We start from the raw sequence: 18,259 nt of genomic DNA on the forward strand, positions 1-18,259 counted from the left end.
TTCCTTAAAAATTCTGGAATTTTTAGATGTCTAATTAGCTCCATAAAGAGCCTATTCGGCTAACTCTTGTAAAGCCAATAAATAGAGGCTTATTTTATCATGAAAAGGACTTTTGCCATTTTGAATATTGAATTAAGTATTTTGTGAGGAATTCTTCTCTCAATTTCGTCCAAAGACTTAGTTGGCTTATCTACTAGTTAGTGGCGTCAACCTTTGTCCTTTGCAACCCGAACTTATCACTTTTAACCAAGTGTGGCGTTCAACTATACCGAGGTTCCTATCTTCGTTAGATAGTGGGTCGAGGTCCTATTTACATCCTTCTTAATCCACCTTAAAGACATATAAGAATCGGGTCAACTTAAACCCTTAAAGTTGGTTCACTCTTATTTTTAAGCTTTCCATCCATTCTACCTTAAAACGAAACTCCAAACCTTTTAATAAACATTTTCTTTCATTTTTAGCCGAAGTACCTTATATACCATTGCCATTTTAACCTTGATTGAACCATTAACATCTTTGTTGGACAAACATAACCTTTTGAATCAAGTCGAATGAAACTTCATCATTAGAACGATCGGGCAACAAAAACGACTCGGAATCATCCACGAGGCCGGGGTGTATCATTTGTTTATAGACTAATATGATAATTATATCATTTGGGAATATGGTATTGTAAAGTTGTGGTATATGATACTTGGTATGATTTTAGGTTATTGAAAATGACATATTTTGGTTGTTTAAAGGTGTGTTTATAGACTTGTAAACATGTATTATGAATTGGTTTAGGTACCTATACAATTGGGTGAGGAAATAACAAAATTTTGGTCATGTTTGGGTACACACAGCCTGGGATACGGGTTGTCACATGACCGTGTGTGACATACGGGCAACCCACACGGGTGTGTGCCTTGGGCATGTTAGGTACATGATTCATACGGGCTAGCACATGGACTGAGACACGAGCATGTGAGCCAAGTCAGTGAGTGTAAGGAGAGTACACGATTGGGCACACGGACGTGTAGGATAGCCACATGGCCATGTTTTGAGCCATACGGTCTGGGCTCTGCCACACGACTTGGACATACGACCGCGTGACCTTTGTAAGTGAAATTTTTTAGTTTTTCATAAAATGTTTTGATTTGTTACGATTTGGTCCCTGATTACTCGAAAGCTATTTTTAAGGCCACGTAGGCTCGATTTAAGCCCCGTAAATGCATGATTTATTACATTTCAAATTTCATATGTATTTATTAAATCAATTTGAAAATTAATTCCTATTGGCTATAAATGTTCTATTATGTACGATAATACAGTGTAACCCTATTCCGGTGACGAATATAGTTTATGGGTGTTACAATTGGTGAGCCGAAAAGGCATCACCAAAAAATCATAGTGCCTCTCACGAGTCTTAAAAGTTGTTTTGTGGATGTCTTAATCCCATATCCGAATCTAGTGGTAACCCGATTGTAAATTCAATTTGAAAAAATGTGTAGTTGCCCCGAGTTCATCTAACAATTCCTCAATGATAGGAATTGGAAACTGATTCTTAATGGTTATCAGATTGAGCTGCATGTAATCTATACACAACCGCCAATTGCCATCTTTTTTCTTATCCATCACCACAAGAAAAGAAAATGGACTGGTACTGTCTCTAATAATGCCAGCTTCCAATGTTTCCCCAATAAGCTTTTTAATTTCTACCTTCTAAAGAGGGGGATATCTTGTTGGATCGTCGGCACCCCTACAGCGCAGCGAAAAAAATAAAATCAGTGACCCTAACCATGGATCCATGTGTGAGGACCGAATCGGGGTGATCAAGGTTACGAAATTACCTAATGTTTATTCAGAGTACACAGCAACACCTCAACAACGAGTAGTCTGATCTGCTGTCGAACCAAGCTGCAATCTATCGTGATCCCGGCCTCTACGTAATCTACCCAATTGACTACGAACGGAAGGAATCCCCAAAACAGTTTTGAGAGTTATTTTTCTTTGACGGCTGCTAGACTCAAACAAAGAAAAACAGGATTATATATATATCCTTTTGTTTTAGGGTTTTTAGGAATTAAATAAATATAATAATATTTTTATACCGAAAATTATAATTACATTAATTATAATATAAGTTTGGTAAACCATATATTTATTTGATTCTTATGCTAACCAAATTCATGTCCTCATTATACATACAACAACCTTGTACATAATGTGTTGGAAATTTGATTACCGAATTAAATTAATTCTATAATTAATTTAATTCAAGTGACCCCAAAAACAATACCAACTATGGTTTATTTCGTTCATTTCAACTATAGGGTGTGACCCTGTAGGTTCCTGTAAAGTTAGCAGTAACACTAGAATGATTCTAATGCTACAAAGAATGAGTGGCATCTAGCAATGCATCATTGCTACCTAAGTCACAAGAGATCATGATTCGACATAACCTTTTTTTATGATTAACCTTTTATGCAATAATCCTTAAGTCTTTTATCTCTGGATTGGACACAAGTCATGGAATAGTCACACTTGCATTGTCCATTCTACGTTCATTGATATCTTAAGCAGACTGCGATATACAAATAAGTATGACATCTAATATCAACTTATTTGAGCATGGCCATGCATTTCTAGTCTCACTTAATCAAGTGGCCTAAGATATTACTCCTATTATGTAGGAGGGACTTATCCTATATCGACCAACCATATCCCTCTACATAGATTGTGGTATATCCAACATCGCTTTATAGAATAACCGATTCACGGTGTACGTTTGACTGTATCAAAATATATAACTCACGATGTTGGGATTATGATGATCTCAAGTCTGAGGATCATATAAATATTAATCATTATGAGTAATGTCGTGACAATTCCATAATAATCCAAGAAACATACTCATAACGGGTCACCCAATATGTTGTTCTCTAACACACATATTCATGTAATGATTCGACATTCCATATTAATGACAACTCTTTATCATCAATCAACTACATGTTAGTCTTAATGCATTATCGTTGTCCTATCTAACAATAATACTTGACTAAGGAAATTTTAAGAATAATCATATTATTCTCAGGACATTATTATAAAACAGTTTATTTATATACACAGAAAAGAAACTGAAATAATAATGGTAACGCCTTATATTAATAAACATGATAAATCAAGTATGTTATTACAACCATCTCATGATTGATCTTTGGGCATACTCTAACAATCTCCCACTAGCACTAAGACCAATCACTTATATATCTAATACCAAGTGACTTAGTGTGACGATCATGCTTCTGTTGTGTCAGAGGCTTAGTCAAGGGATCAGCAATGTTATCATCTGTAGGTACTCTGCATATCTCTACATCCCCTCGATCGATAATCTCTCGAATAATATGGTAGCGCCTAAGTATATGTTTGGATCGCTGGTGAGATCTAGGTTCTTTAGCTTGTGCAATGGCTCCATTGTTATCACATCGGAGTTCTATAGCATCTGATATGCTAGGCACAACCCCTAGTTCAGTAATGAACTTTTTGATCCAAACCGCTTCTTTTGCTGCCTCACTGGCTGCAATATACTCGGCCTCTGTTGTAGAATCGACTACTGTACTTTGCTTTGAACTCTTCCTGCACACAGCACCACCATTAAGGCAAAACACAAAACCTGATTGTGATCGAGAATCGTCCTGATCGGTTTGGAAGCTAGCATCAGTGTAACCTTTTACACTTATCTCTTCCTCACCTCCATATATTAGGAAAACATCCTTAGTTCTTCTCAAGTACTTAAGGATATTCTTGACTGTGGTCCAGTGACCTTCACCGGGATCTACTTGGTATCTGCTCGTCATGCTTAAGGTATATGAGACATCTGGACGGGTACATAACATGGCATACATGATAGATCCAATAGCGGAAGCATATGGAATTTTACTCATGCGTTCTCTCTCTGTGGAGTTGAAGGACACATTTCCTTGAGAGTGAAATACCATGTCTCATAGGTAGGAATCCTCTCTTAGATTCTTCCATCTTGAACATTTTCAAGACTTTGTCTATGTATGTACTTTGGCTTAGACCTAGTAGTCGTCTTGATCTATCTCTATAGATCTTTACTCCTAAGATGTAAGTTGCTTCACCAAGTCCTTCATAGAAAAACAACTTCCTAACCAAGTCTTAATAGACGCAAGGTAGGTATGTCATTTCCTATGACAAGTATGTCATCCACATACAATACCAAGAATGTTATAGTGCTCCCACTAACTTTCTTGTAAACACATGGCTCATCTTCATTTTTGATAAAACCAAACTCTTTGATTACATCATTAAAACGAAGATTCCAACTTCGAGAAGCTTGCTTTAATCCATAAATGGATCTTTGTAGCTTACATACCTTTCCAGCATCCTTTGGATTGACAAAACCTTCAGGTTGTGTCATGTACACATCCTCTTCAAGTTTCCCGTTAAGGAAAGCTGTTTTGACGTTCATCTGCCAGATTTCATAGTCATGAAATGCAGCTATAGCTAGCAAGATCCTGATGGATTTAAACATAGCTACAGGAGAAAAGGTTTCATCATAGTCAACACCATGAACTTGGCGAAAACCTTTAGCGACTAATCGCCCATTGTATGTTTGTACATTACCATCCATGTCGGTTTTCTTTTTGAAAACCCACTTGCACCCTATGGGCTTAACCCCTTCGGGTGAGTCAACCAAAGTCCATACTTGGTTTTCATACATGGAATCCATCTCAGATCTCATGGCTTCAAGCCATTTCTCAGAGTCTGGGCTCGTCACCGCTTCTTGATAAGTCCTAGGCTCATCTTGATCTATCAGTAGAACATCACCATGCGTTGTAACGAGAAATCCATATCTCTCAGGTGCTTGGCGTTCCTTTAAAGATCTACGCGGTGGTTGTGTTTCTACAGCAATTACTTGTTCCTCAACCCCTTGTAGAACTTGCTGTTGTTCTATCTCTGGTTCAGTGGTATTTTGCGATTCTCGAACTTCATCAAGTTCAATCTTTTTCCCACTTCCTTTTCTAGAAACAAATTCTCTCTCTAGGAAGACACCAGTCCGAGCAACAAGTATTTTGTTCTCAGTGGGATTAAAGAAATAATATCCTTTGGTTTCTTTTGGATACCCCACAAAAATACATTTTTCAGATTTGGGATCAAGCTTATTAGACATCTGACGTTTAACATAAGCTTCGCAACCCCAAATTTTCATAAAAGACATATTGGGACGTTTCCCAGTCCATATCTCATATGGTGTCTTTTGAACCGATTTAGATGGAACACGATTTAGTGTGAAAGCAGCTGTCTCAAGTGCATGTCTCCAAAAGAAAGTCGACAAATCAGCATGACTCATCATGGATCGAACCATGTCTAACAAAGTTCGATTTCTTCTTTCAGAAACTCCATTCCATTGAGGAGTACCAGGAGGAGTAAGTTATGAGACAATCCCACATTGTTTCAAAAGATTATCAAACTCTAAGCTCATATACTCCCCACCTCGATCAGATCGAAGTGTCTTGATAGTTTTTCCTAGTTGAGTTTGTACTTCATTTTTGAATTCCTTGAACTTTTCAAGGGATTCAGACTTATGGCGCATGATATAGACATACCCATATCTACTGAAATCATCAGTGAAAGTGATGAAGTAATGAAATCCTCCTCTAGCTTGTATATTTATTGGCCCACATACATCAGAATGTATTAGGCCCAATAAATCACTAGCTCGTTCACTTTTACCAGTAAAACGAGACTTAGTCATTTTTTCCAATAAGCAAGATTCACATACTTCAAATTGTTCAAAAACAAATGAATCCAAGAAACCATCTTTATGGAGCTTGGATATGCGTTCCTCACTTATGTGGCCCAAACGACAATGCCATAGATAAGTTTGATTTGAGTCATTTATTTTTAATCTTTTAGTATTTATGTTGTAGATGGGATTCATTTGATCTAAAACATAGAGGCCATTATTCAATTGTGCCGAACCATAGAAAACATTATTGAGATAAAAGGAACAACAATTATTCTTAATAATTATCTCAAAACCAATTTTGTCTAAACAAGAAATTGAAATAATGTTTTTAGTCAAACTGGGCACATAATAACAATCCTCTAAACATAAACCAAGTCCACCAGTGCAAAGATAAATTATATGTTCCCACAGACTAATGCAAGAACTTTTGATCCATTTCCAACTCGTAGGTCCACATCTCCTCTAGCCAAAGTCCTACTCCTTTGCAGTCCCTGTACAGAAGTACAAATGTGAGAACCACAACCAGTATCTAATACCCATGAAGTAGTAGTTGATAAATTAATATCAATAACATAAATACCTGAAGCAGACGTTCCGCTTATTTTGGCCTTCTTGACTTCCTCAAGATAGATAGGGCAGTTCCGCTTCCAATGTCCAGTCACACCACAATGAAAACAATTTCCTTCCTTAGCAACCCCTCCTTTAGGTTTCAATGTAGCCGTTACTTTTCCAGGCTTGGGCCTACCTTTGCCCTTGGGCTTTGTCTGAACTTTGGCCTTTCCCTTGCCTTTATTATTACGGACCATCAGTATAGGCTTGGGTCCAACCTTTTTCATGTTGCCTTCAGCAGTTCGTAACATACTGAGCAACTGTGGCAGAGTCTTATCAATTTCATTCATATTGAAATTAAGGAAAAACTGACTGTAGCTATCTGGCAACGATTGCAAAACAACATCAGTGGCCAACTCTTGGCTCAATGGAAACCCAAGCTTAGACAGGCTTTCAATATAGCCAATCATCTTAAGGACATGAGGTCCTACTGGGCTTCCTTCAGCCAGCTTACATTGGAATAGGGCCTTAGAGATATCGAACCTCTCTTGCCGTGCTTGCCCCTGATGTTCTTTCAGGTGCTCAATCATTTCATAAGCAACCATGTCCTCATGTTGCTTCTGAAGCTCAGGATTCATAGTGGCAAGCATAAGACATCCAACGTCTACCATGTCATCGAAATGCTTTCTGTAAGCGTCTCTATCAGCCCTCGAGGCATTAGTGGATGGCTCGTTAGGAACTGGTTGTTCAATGACATATAATTTCCGTTCTTGTTTGAGGACAATCCTCAAGTTACGGAACCAGTCAAGAAAATTTAAACCATTCAACTTGTCCTTCTCAAGGACCGATCGCAATGATAGTGTATTTGTATTTGCAGCCATAATATATCTACAACAATAAAATTATGCGTGTAAAAATTTATCAAATTTATATTAATCATTAAAAGGACTTAATTAAATGATGTTCCCACTATTTTACTACAAAACTAATACCCTCATACGTTAGTTTCGGAAAGGCTTTCTTGAAAAGCATTTCAAGTGGGTTAAGGATCCATATTTCACCTCCTCTTAAGTCAGCTTTGGCTTTACTCTCAAGATTATGGTTATCTAGGTAAGCAACACTTGCTAATTACATCATATGTAACTCCTAAAGTTTGGTGAACAACTCTTGTTCTAATCATCTTATGATTTATCCAAATTACTTGCCTCTAGGTTTCTAATCCTATTAGAATAACCTAGTCAAGTCATTAACCAATTTTAACCTGCGAATATCACTTGATTATTCTTCGCGTTTAACCAAGATAAATACTAGTATTTCGCTTTAGCAAAACCTACACAGTATTGATCGAGGCCTTAACGAGGGCAAAATTGGAAGGCTATGTTGACTTAATATTTTTATAGAGGGATTTTATTAAGATCGTTTCATCTCACCAATTATGGTTTACTATAGTCCATTTAGCCATTTAATTGATCTCATCAATTAATGCGGTTTATTATTATCAAATTTTAACATGTTTAAAATTTGGCATGCTTTAGACATCCATAGCATCTCATACATGAATAAAGCAATAAATAAATGCAATAGTTATAGCCCATAAACTAAGGTGGCGCAACCCAAGCCAATGGGAGAACCAAAAGGAAACCTAAAGGTGTAAGCCGGTTTTCAAGCTATCAGTCCACACTGGTTGGTCCATCTTCCTTCTCGGCTAGCCCACAGCAACTCTTACAAATTACAATATGTAGAAACTTGTTTTACATACGAGGGAGTAAGATGAGAAGAGAAATACAAGAGAATAGTAGTAAGGCACGACACGCAGGCCGTATTTATAAAATTACAACCTTTTTATCAAATGGGCCGTTGGGCTATAACTATGCATTTCAAACACCGTGCAAGTCAAAAATAGCATACATAATTAAACACTTTATTAAGGTGAATTATAACATATCCTTTCAACTTTTATGGCCTACCAAGTTTTATTTATCATAAACATAATTTAAGAAGATGGGGCTGAGGCAGCAGAGGGAGCGGGATTTGATAACTTTTATCAACAGAATCGTGTTTTCGGGATTTTAATCCCTGAGGTTTCATGCCGGAACAACCCTTGTTCCTCAAACATGTAATCCATTCTGGAAACTGTCAACACCACCGTCGCACCATTATAGATCTGTTAACACTTAACTGTAATAACATAAAACCAAATAGGCCATAACATCATGATTAACATTTAATCCATTGTCAAAAGGAACGATTATCAGGTTACTATTAAACGATTTAAACAGTCGAAATTTACTAAAATTAAAGCATGCATCTCATACAATTGCATCACCCAAGTATTTAAACCCGATTTCGTATCACACAAGTGGCTCTGACACCACTGTTGGATCGTCGGCACCTCTACAGCGCAGTGAAAAAAAATAAAATCGGAGACCCTAACCATGGATCCATGCGTGAGGAACGAATCGGGGTGATCAAGGTTACGAAATTACCTAATGTTTATTCAGAGTAGATAGCAACACCTCAACAACGAGTAGTCTGATCTGCTGTTGAACCAAGCCGCAATCTATCGTGATCCCGGCCTCTACGTAATCCACCCAGTTGACTACGAACGGAAGGAATCCCCAAAACAGTTTTGAGAGTTACTTTTCTTTGACGGCTGCTAGACTCAAACAAAGAAAAACAAGATTATATATATACCCTTTTGTTTTAGGGTTTTTAGGAATTAAATAAATATAATAATATTTTTATACCGAAAATTATAATTACATTAATTATAATATAAGTTCGGTAAACCATATATTTATTTGAATTCTTATGCTAACCAAATTCATGTCCTCATTATACATACAACAACCTTGTACATAATATGTTGAAATTTGATTACCAATTAAATTAATTCTATAATTAATTTAATTCAAGCGACCAAAAACAATACCAACTATGGTTTATTCCGTTCATTTCAACTATAGGGTGTGACCACAGAGGTTCTGTAACGTTAGCAAGAACACTAGAATGATTCTAATGCTACAAAGAATGAGTGGCATCTAGCAATGCATCATTGCTACCTAAGTCACAAGAGATCATGATTCGACATAACCTTTTTTATGATTAACCTTTTATGCAATAATCCTTAAGTCCTTTATCTCGGATTGGACACAAGTCATGGAATAGTCACACTTGCATTGTCCATTCCATGTTCCTTGATATCTTAAGCAGATTACGATAGACAAATAAGTATGACATCTAATATCAACTTATTTGAGCATGGCCATGCATTTCTAGTCTCACTTAATCAAGTGGCCTAAGATATTACTCCTATTATGTAGGAGGGACTTATCCTATATCGACCAACCATATCCTCTACATAGATTGTGGTATATCCAACATCAGTCTTTATAGAACAACCAGTTACGGTGTATATTTGACTGTATCAAAATATACAACTCACGATGTTGGGATTATGATGATCTCAAGTCGAGGATCATATAAATATTAATCATTATGAGTAATGTCGTGACAATTACATAATAATCCAAAAACATACTCATAACGGGTCAGTCCAATATGTTGTTCTCTAACACACATATTCATGTAATGATTCTGACATTCCATATCAATGACAACTCTTTATCATCAATCAACTACATGTTAGTCTTAATGCATTATCGTTGTCCTATCCAACAATAATACTTGACTAAGGAACTTTTAAGAATAATCATATTATTCTCAGGACATTATTATAAAACAGTTTATTTATATACACAGAAAAGAAACTGAAATAATAATGGTAACGCCTTATATTAATAAACATGATAAATCAAGTATGTTATTACAACCATCTCATGATTGATCTTTGGGCATACTCTAACATATCTATAGGGTCAAATCTTGACCACCTTAGTCTCATCCATTAGTAAAACTCGATGGTCATGCAACTTAAGGGGAGGGAGTTCTTTTGATATCTGAAAAACATCTTCAAAGCCGACCAATAATTGTTGTAAATCCAATGGAAGATCTTGTGAAGTCATATGGAGCATTGTATGACTGTTTAAAGCCAAAAGCATTGGACTAGGACCCTTATCCAACAAGGTAAAACACTTAGACTTTTGGGGACATGTCAACAATTGAAGACCTTCGGGAATGATCCATTGTAAAGAACAAGAGTTGCCTTTATACTTGAGTAGCATGGTGAGAGCAACGAAGTTCTAAACAATCGAACCTAAGGACAAAAGCCACTAAATTCCAAGCACTAAATCACACCCTTTGACAGATAGACCATAAAGCCAGTTTCAAATTTGTGTTCTTGAGATTCCTACAAAATAGACTTGTAAATTCCTTAAGTAGCCAAACTCCCTCAATCAACAATCATCACCTTCAGCTGGTTAGATGGTGTAACAAGCAAACCTAATCTCTTGGTCAACTTGTAATTCACAAAGTTGTGAGTACTTTCTGAATCAACTAATATTATAACCTCCTGCTGGTTGATAGTAGTTGCCAAACGCATGGTATTATGCCTTTTGGATTCCTTAAAAGCATGTATAAACAGAATTGGTGAGGTTGCCTCAAATTCTGAATCCTCCAATTCTGGCTGATCGGGCAATCTTGGAGCACCACAAGAGGTTGGAGCTTAGTATCCACTTCAGACTTAATAGAAGTTTCTATTATGAACTGATACAGTTGATACTTAACGCACTTATGCCCTTGAGTGTACTTAGAGGCACACTAAAAGCACAATCCCTTCCCTTTTTTATCTTTCATTTTAGTCTGAGATAATGACTTGGTAGTAGGAAGTTTAGGAGTTACAGTTGCTGGCAAATTCTTTTTGACCTCTATTGGAGAATGGACAGAAGCATAATCTTTAAAACTGTATAGATAAGGTTTAGAATACCCCAACTATTGATCAGAGGGGCCTTCCTATAAGGACTGGCTATGAGACCCTCCACTTACCTAGCTATTTTAAAACCCTCCACTAGTGTGTGGGGCTTAAATAACCACAAATATTGACATATCTCTCACTTCAAATTACTAATGAAAATACTCAATGCATAGCTTTCTGGTAAATGAAACTGGTTCGGAAGACTTACAAATAGATCGTGGTACTAATCTACTGTACCCTGTTATTTAAGAGAAACCAACTCCATAATGGGATCCAAATATGTGTCAGATCCAAAACGATCCTGGAGACCACTTGCATAGATCTCCCATGTTAGTTGTTGAAGGTCTCATTGACGTTAAGAAAAAATTGGTGCCAATCCAAAGCTTTTCCTTCAATATATAGCATCACCTTTCGAACTTTGGCATGGTCAAGAACTAATTCAGCTTCAAAAAACTGCTCCAGCTTAGACCACCAACCCCTGAAGTCAACTCCAGTGAAACAAGGACACTCCATTTTAAAACCTCTGGTTAAAACTTCTAGGCCACTACACCGAGAGGATGCTCCTCTAGGTTCCATTTTTGATAAGGTGGAACCATAAATGCTTCTCGAGGGGGGAAACCAGATGGCTGCTCCCCTAAAATACCCTTACTCTTATCTTTGGGAAGACTAGGAGTAACAACAGGTGATGGTGGTCCGATGTACTGGTCCAAGAGAGATTGCAGCTCTCCTTTCAAAGTCATTTGCATCTCCTGAAAACAAACATCAAGTTTGGCATCTAGCTGAGAAAACTCCTGTTGCAATTGGTTGATGTCCTTCTATAAGCTCGTTGTCACACCCTCGTTGGCCATGAAGATCGCTAGGCTCTGATACATTTGTTAAGAGTGAAAATTTTGAGAAGAAAAATTACAAGAAAAAAGAAGAAGAAGAAGAAAAAGAAAGTTTAGAGGAAGAAGGTGAGAACAAAGAAAAAAGTCGTGACTATCATTCTATAACCATTTTCCCTTTAGCTTGATTGGTGCTAAAATTGGAGAATAACGGATCAAAACAGATTGGTAGCTGTCAAAACAACTTTCATCAAAATGTACTGTTTCAATTAAAAGACACGGACCAGAACGGCAGTGTTTTGGTAATTGAAACCACAAACCCTTCATACTTATTCAACCGAAATAATGAAAAGATTGAGTCATTTCCCTCCAAGAGCATATTCGTTCCATATCATTTTTATCTCTAACAATTTCTAAAATTGTATAATAATTTATAATATTGAATGATTTTTCAACAACAATTTTTAAAAAAGAATAAAATTAAACAAGTAATCATGTCAACCGTTACGTCAACTGAAGGAAAAATAATTTCAAAAACTCAATTAATTACTAATCATAATTCAAACTGTTCAATTGAATGCACTTCTCAATAAAACATTAATTTTTAAATATTATTAGAAGACTTATTTAACATTTTAATCTTTTCATTATTTATTCTTGTCCCTAATTTTAATATCTTATACTTCTTTTCTAATTATTTTCCAATTTTGTGAAATTTCAATAACTTATTTTTTAAAGAAAAGAAAATAGTCAAATAAAATAATATAAATACTAACAGTTTTAAAACGTGCAATTTAATAAGGGATTGAAGCACCTCCATTGAAATAACACTCACAAAGTCGCAATCAAAGAAAACAGAGTCATAAAAGAGTGGAGCATTGAAAATGCATTTATGAGTTGCATTCACTCATTTCAGCAGTGTCTTGACTATTGATTTGACGTTAAGCTTCTTCAGGTCTGTATATGACTGGCCACACCCGACAAACATCACCGGTGCTCCCGATATGTACACCATTGACAACGCTGCTCCAACCTACACCAATTTTCAGTTGCATCACAAAACTAACACATTAATGGCAGTCTGATAACTCCTACCAACTCAAAAGATCAACGTTGTCAAATTATTTTACATCCAACTATTAACACATGAATCAACCCACTCTATAGACATATAGTTCAATCCGTCAGCCTAATTTTTAATGATATTATTTTTTTAATCCATATAGTAAGTACATATATTTCACGTTCAGTCGGATTAAACTGACATTCAACACTGACGGAAAGACCTAATTAACACAATAAATTCTTTGAAGACTCTATTTGTTTAGACTTAAAAATTTAAAATTCAAGCAACAGTTTAGTGCCGTTTGCTGCTATTAACTCTAAAAAATCTACATCTATATTTTGATGCATTGGTGGTACACCATCACGGAACCAGAAGATGAGTCGTCACAAAAAATAAAACACTGTCAGTGCATTCCAATAGGAAAGCCTTATCAAATTTTACCTTATCATCAATAGTGTCAAATTTGGTGAGCAGAATCCCATCTATCAATCTAGGAGTAGGAGAAGTAGAGAGGTCAGCCAATTTCTGCAAGAAAAAACAGGGCAAAGCTTTATATATAGGTACAACAAATAGGTATAATACTAGAAAATACAAATGCTTAAATGTGGAAGTAAAACCTGATTGAATTTTGATAACTGGTCAACAGCATCATTTCCAACTAGTGCCTCTCCCACAAATAAGACTAGATCTGGATTGTTGAGGTATATAAGCTTTGAGAGGGCTCTCATTAGTGGTTCATTATCCTGATAAGCATAATATAAGTATCTTTTTAGAGGTACAATAGATTTTTCAGGCTTCAGAAAGAAATGAAAATTATGAAGAGAACACACACCAAGCACGCTAAAGTATAAAGTGTACAAAAATAAATAAACTGATTTAGAAGATACCTGCATCCGACCAGCTGTATCGACGAGAACAACATCAGAACCATTACGAGTGGCCTCCTGAATTGCTTCCTTTGCTACAATTGCAGGATCTTTCTCATACCCTTTCTCAAAAATAGGAATCTGACAAGGTGCAACAAGTAGCAAGTCAGATAAAAAAAAACTGTAGCTATGCCAATAATACATGTTGGTACATGAAACAATCCGCCTTTGAAGATAATGGCCCAAATGTGTCAAAAATATAACATTTAAGATTGATGTGATACCTGGAGTCTACGTGCATGTGTTCTCAACTGCTCAACAGCACCAGAACGGAATGTATCACAAGCAGCCATCATAACACTAACATTGTGCTGCAGAAGCCAGTAAGCAACCTACAAAACAACATTGACTTTGAAGGTTGGCCAACTGTACCAGAAAGCGTGTCCCTAAGTACAAAACTGTATATAGAGCAGTTAAATCAGCTTAACCTTGGCGAGATTAGTTGATTTCCCAACTCCGTTAACGCCAACAAAGACAACAACATATGGCTTCCTCTGTTCCTTGGCAGCATGTACATCCCTCAGTATGTCAATGGAGCGCCTAGGAGTTAAAATACGAACAAGGGCATCTTCCATGGCAGCCTGCAGTCACGGATTACAATACACAAGTAAATTTATAGAAAATTAAAAGGCAGGAAAGCTAAAAGAAAAAGAACAAAGAAAAGTTATGTTGGAAAATTTGCAGACCTGAACTGTCGAAGAGACCCTTGTGAACGAGGCCAGCTTTTTCCCTTCAAGACTTGCAGCTACTGATTCACAAAGCTTCTCAGCTATCTCTTCAGCCTGTAAATGCCACATAAAATGGAAGATCCTCAGAATGTTCAGACGCACTAATACATCAGAAATCAAGTATGTCAAATTAGCAGAAGACATACCACATTCTTGGTCATAAGCCCATCTTTGAGAGCCTTCAAAGCTGGTTCCAGGTCTTCCTTCTCCAAATTAGCCTTTCCAGCAATACTGAGCCCAACAAAATAGATAATGAATAAATGATGCAATTGCATGGTAAATTCAACAATGGTGATGATTAAAGCTTCTCATGCAAGTTGTATAAAGCCCACATGAAACATGGCCTAGGAGCATATAGTACTTTTTCCAAATTAAAGCTAGCACAATAAGAGTCATCGTAAGATAAGATGAGAAACGAAAAAGACTCAAAACTCCTTTTGGCTAGATTAAGTAACAATGAATAAAAAAATGATGTCTAACTATTTCATTCTTTAACTGGTAAAGCCTAAGAGAAGAAATCTCAAAAATTGACTACTTATGCCACCTTCTGCACAGTTTACTACTGAGCCACATAATAACAACATTGAAGTGATCAACTCATTAAACCACATCTGCAGCTCCTGTTGAAAGTGGCTTTATGAACAATAAATAAAAAGCAATGAGGACATACTTTGTGACAAACATCTGAACATTGAACACAATATAAGCTATGGATTTTAAAAAAAAAGGGGGGAGGGGGGTAGGGCCCTCCAATTTCAAAGAATAGATGTATCCAACAATAAAAGTAAGGACCAAAATGATGGAACTACATCAATAAATTACCTCTGGAACATAGAGGAAAACCAACCCTTTTTCTTAGCTTCAGGCTTGCTATCCTTCTGCACGTTGTCATCTACTTCACCTTCACTATCACTGCTGATAATCTCTTCTACGTCCATCATACTTTCGCCTTGATTTGCTGCAACAACTTCTATATTGTCATTTCCACTTCCGTTTCCATCCACTGGATCAGTAAAGTCCAGTTTTGTCTCCGGAGGTGCATCATCCCAAACTCTATTCTTCTTTGTAGCCTTTTTCTTAGGGTCCGGCTTGGAACCCTTGTTAACAACAGTATCAGTTTTCTTTCCACCTTTAGTTCTTTTCTGAAGCTTACTTACATCAAAAGCACTAATATTGGAGCTAGTATTTTCTTTACCATTAACAACACCTGCCCTAGGTTCTTCCATCTCAACATGATTACCATTGGAGTGTCCATTCTCCAATTTATGACCTTTCGCTTTATCACCATCCCCACCATCAGTAGCCAAGCTACCCTCACTCTTCTTACTTCCTTTATCAGAACCAGCTTTCTGCACCTGCCCTTGCTTCTTTTTATTATTGACAGGCTTATCCGTCTGTTTTGATTTCTTTAACTCCTCAGCCCTAGCTTCTGCCTCCCTCCTAAGCTGCCTAAAAGTTTCATCGAAGTCATTATAAACCGTCCTTTTTGGATCATAAATCTCCGAAAACTCACGTCTCACCATCGCAAGAAGCTCATCCACATACAATAGATGGAGAATACGTTGATACACAGCAACGAATACAAGACCAAGCTCATTATGGAATGTCCACTTGAGGGTATAAGAAGCTCCTGGGGCATCATAGCTATATGATGCTGCACCAGACCGTTCCTCCAAAAGACAGGACCGGATCAAGGTGTCAATTGGTGACCCTTTAAGAGCATTTCCAAGCTCTTTACAAGTCCAGAGGATTAACCCTCCTCTGGTAAATATCAGCAACTGCTCTAACATACTTTAATCTCAATAAATCTCCTGCAATAAAATCAAAGAAAGCTCAAAATTTCAAATGCCCAACAAATTTAAATGATTTTTCAAACAAAAAAACTTAACGTTTTTTCTCCATCCTTTAGAAAAACAAATCCTATATTAGTTCAGAACATCACGAGACATGTTTCAATAATTGAACTAAGAAAGCATGGATTTTGAAAATTACTCATTGAAACAAGCAAAAGACTTTAAAAATGAGTTTTTAAAATGATCGATTTGGTCTTTTCTTGAAGGAAAAATAATAATTATAAAAAAAAAGAAAGAAAATCATGATCCGCAATAGAAATTCAACCTAAAAATCTACGAAACTAGGTTCGAATTCAAGCCGATTCTTAGATCACCGAATCACAATCAAAGATAAACCTCAACGCAAGCATAGAAATGAAAAAAATTAAACAAAATCGACATAAAGCAGATTCATATAAACACTGAAAAAAGTTAATAAAAAGGAAAAATACCTGTTTCTTGGAAATCTTCAAAATCCTACAAAAAGAAAAAGAAAGATAAAAGAATACAAGAGGTTAATTTGAAAGAGAAAAAATTAAAAAGAAAAAATTTGAGAAAATGTTTATGGTGTGGGTGTATACATAGGTCGTTTAATTAAATAAGATTAAAAAAAAGTGGAGTTTTTGGAAGGGTAATAAAAAGTGAATCTGGGTTTGACCAGATTTCTTCAACGAGACAAAATTGGGCGCACGCCACAGTAAAAAAAAAAAAAAAAGCGTTTTAAATATGACTCTACTTTCTTTCTTTCTTTTTTATGAATTTACTCCCTAATTTAAAAACTAAACTTTAATTTAAATTTATTATATTTTAGTATTTAGAGTTCTGATTTGGAAATTAAAGTGTTGTTGATAACAGATATTTAGATTTAATATAATGTTTTGTTTGATAATTTATTGAAATAATTTCAGTGATTTAAGTTTTTAGACATGTTTGATAACAAATATAAAGGATCATGCACAATTCTATGTGGAAGTGTTCGAGTCTCTTCATGTGCGGTTATTATGGTTGAGTTCTAATTCTATCAATTTGTTAGCTTTAGTATGGATTGTAATTACCCAAACTATTTATTTGTGATAGTTTAATAATTGTGGATACTTTAAAAAAACTATTGAAAAATAAAATGAGGGTGCACTTAATAAAAAAAAATACATTTATTCAATTTATACTTTTATTTTGTCTTTTACATTATCTATTCATCTTTAAATTATAAATCAATCCATAATAATTTAAAATAATTATTTTATTATTAATTTGGACATTTTAAAAAATATTTATTTTTAATTTATGATATGTTTATATTTAAAATTTTAATTTATATAAAATATTTTTATATTTAAATTCAAATAAATTGTAAAAATATAAAATAAAACATTCAAAATTTAACATTTACATTAAACAAACAATATATTTATATTCGACATTTAATTTGATGAAGCAACTTTTATAATTCAGGTTAAATACTTATTAAATTCAACTTTAAAAATTTAAGAGTTAAATTTTAATAACATTACCAATTGAATTTTAATTTTTATACAATACTTAAAATTACCCATAATTCCTATAAATAAATACACTTTAGCATGCATTTGAACCCAAGTTTTCTTGCACTTGCAATAATACCTATATTAACCGAACTAAGACTCAATCGATAATTAAATTCTAATTTTTAAATCATATAAGTAAATAGATTAAATTTCTGAAAT

At 35.4% G+C, this 18,259-nt stretch overlaps 1 protein-coding gene across 1 annotated transcript; it reads right to left on the reverse strand.

Annotated features, from left to right (window-relative positions):
- Positions 1-12,751: 12,751 nt before the first annotated feature.
- On the reverse strand, positions 12,752-17,173 carry LOC105773413 (uncharacterized). The gene is made up of 10 exons (XM_012595305.2): positions 17,009-17,173; positions 15,547-16,535; positions 14,871-14,955; positions 14,683-14,778; positions 14,425-14,577; positions 14,221-14,328; positions 13,958-14,077; positions 13,688-13,813; positions 13,512-13,595; positions 12,752-13,037 (listed from the first exon to the last, which is right to left on the reverse strand). Exons 2-10 carry the CDS (start codon positions 16,512-16,514, stop codon positions 12,912-12,914), a joined length of 1,866 nt encoding a protein of 621 aa, XP_012450759.1. The 5' UTR covers positions 16,515-16,535; positions 17,009-17,173; the 3' UTR covers positions 12,752-12,911.
- Positions 17,174-18,259: the final 1,086 nt, after the last annotated feature.

The sequence above is a fragment of the Gossypium raimondii genome, chromosome 6 (assembly GCF_025698545.1).
Source record: "Gossypium raimondii isolate GPD5lz chromosome 6, ASM2569854v1, whole genome shotgun sequence".
Taxonomy (NCBI): Eukaryota; Viridiplantae; Streptophyta; class Magnoliopsida; order Malvales; family Malvaceae; genus Gossypium; species Gossypium raimondii.

Excerpts from the sequence above, each read along its gene's own strand:
- LOC105773413 (XM_012595305.2), bottom strand. The coding sequence starts at position 16,514 with ATGTTAGAGCAGTTGCTGATATTTACCAGAGGAGGGTTAATCCTCTGG. Across the intron at positions 14,578-14,682 it reads GGGTCTCTTCGACAGTTCAG|GCTGCCATGGAAGATGCCCT; the intron begins GTCTGCAAATTT and ends CCGTGACTGCAG. Across the intron at positions 14,329-14,424 it reads AATCAACTAATCTCGCCAAG|GTTGCTTACTGGCTTCTGCA; the intron begins GTTAAGCTGATT and ends GTTGTTTTGTAG.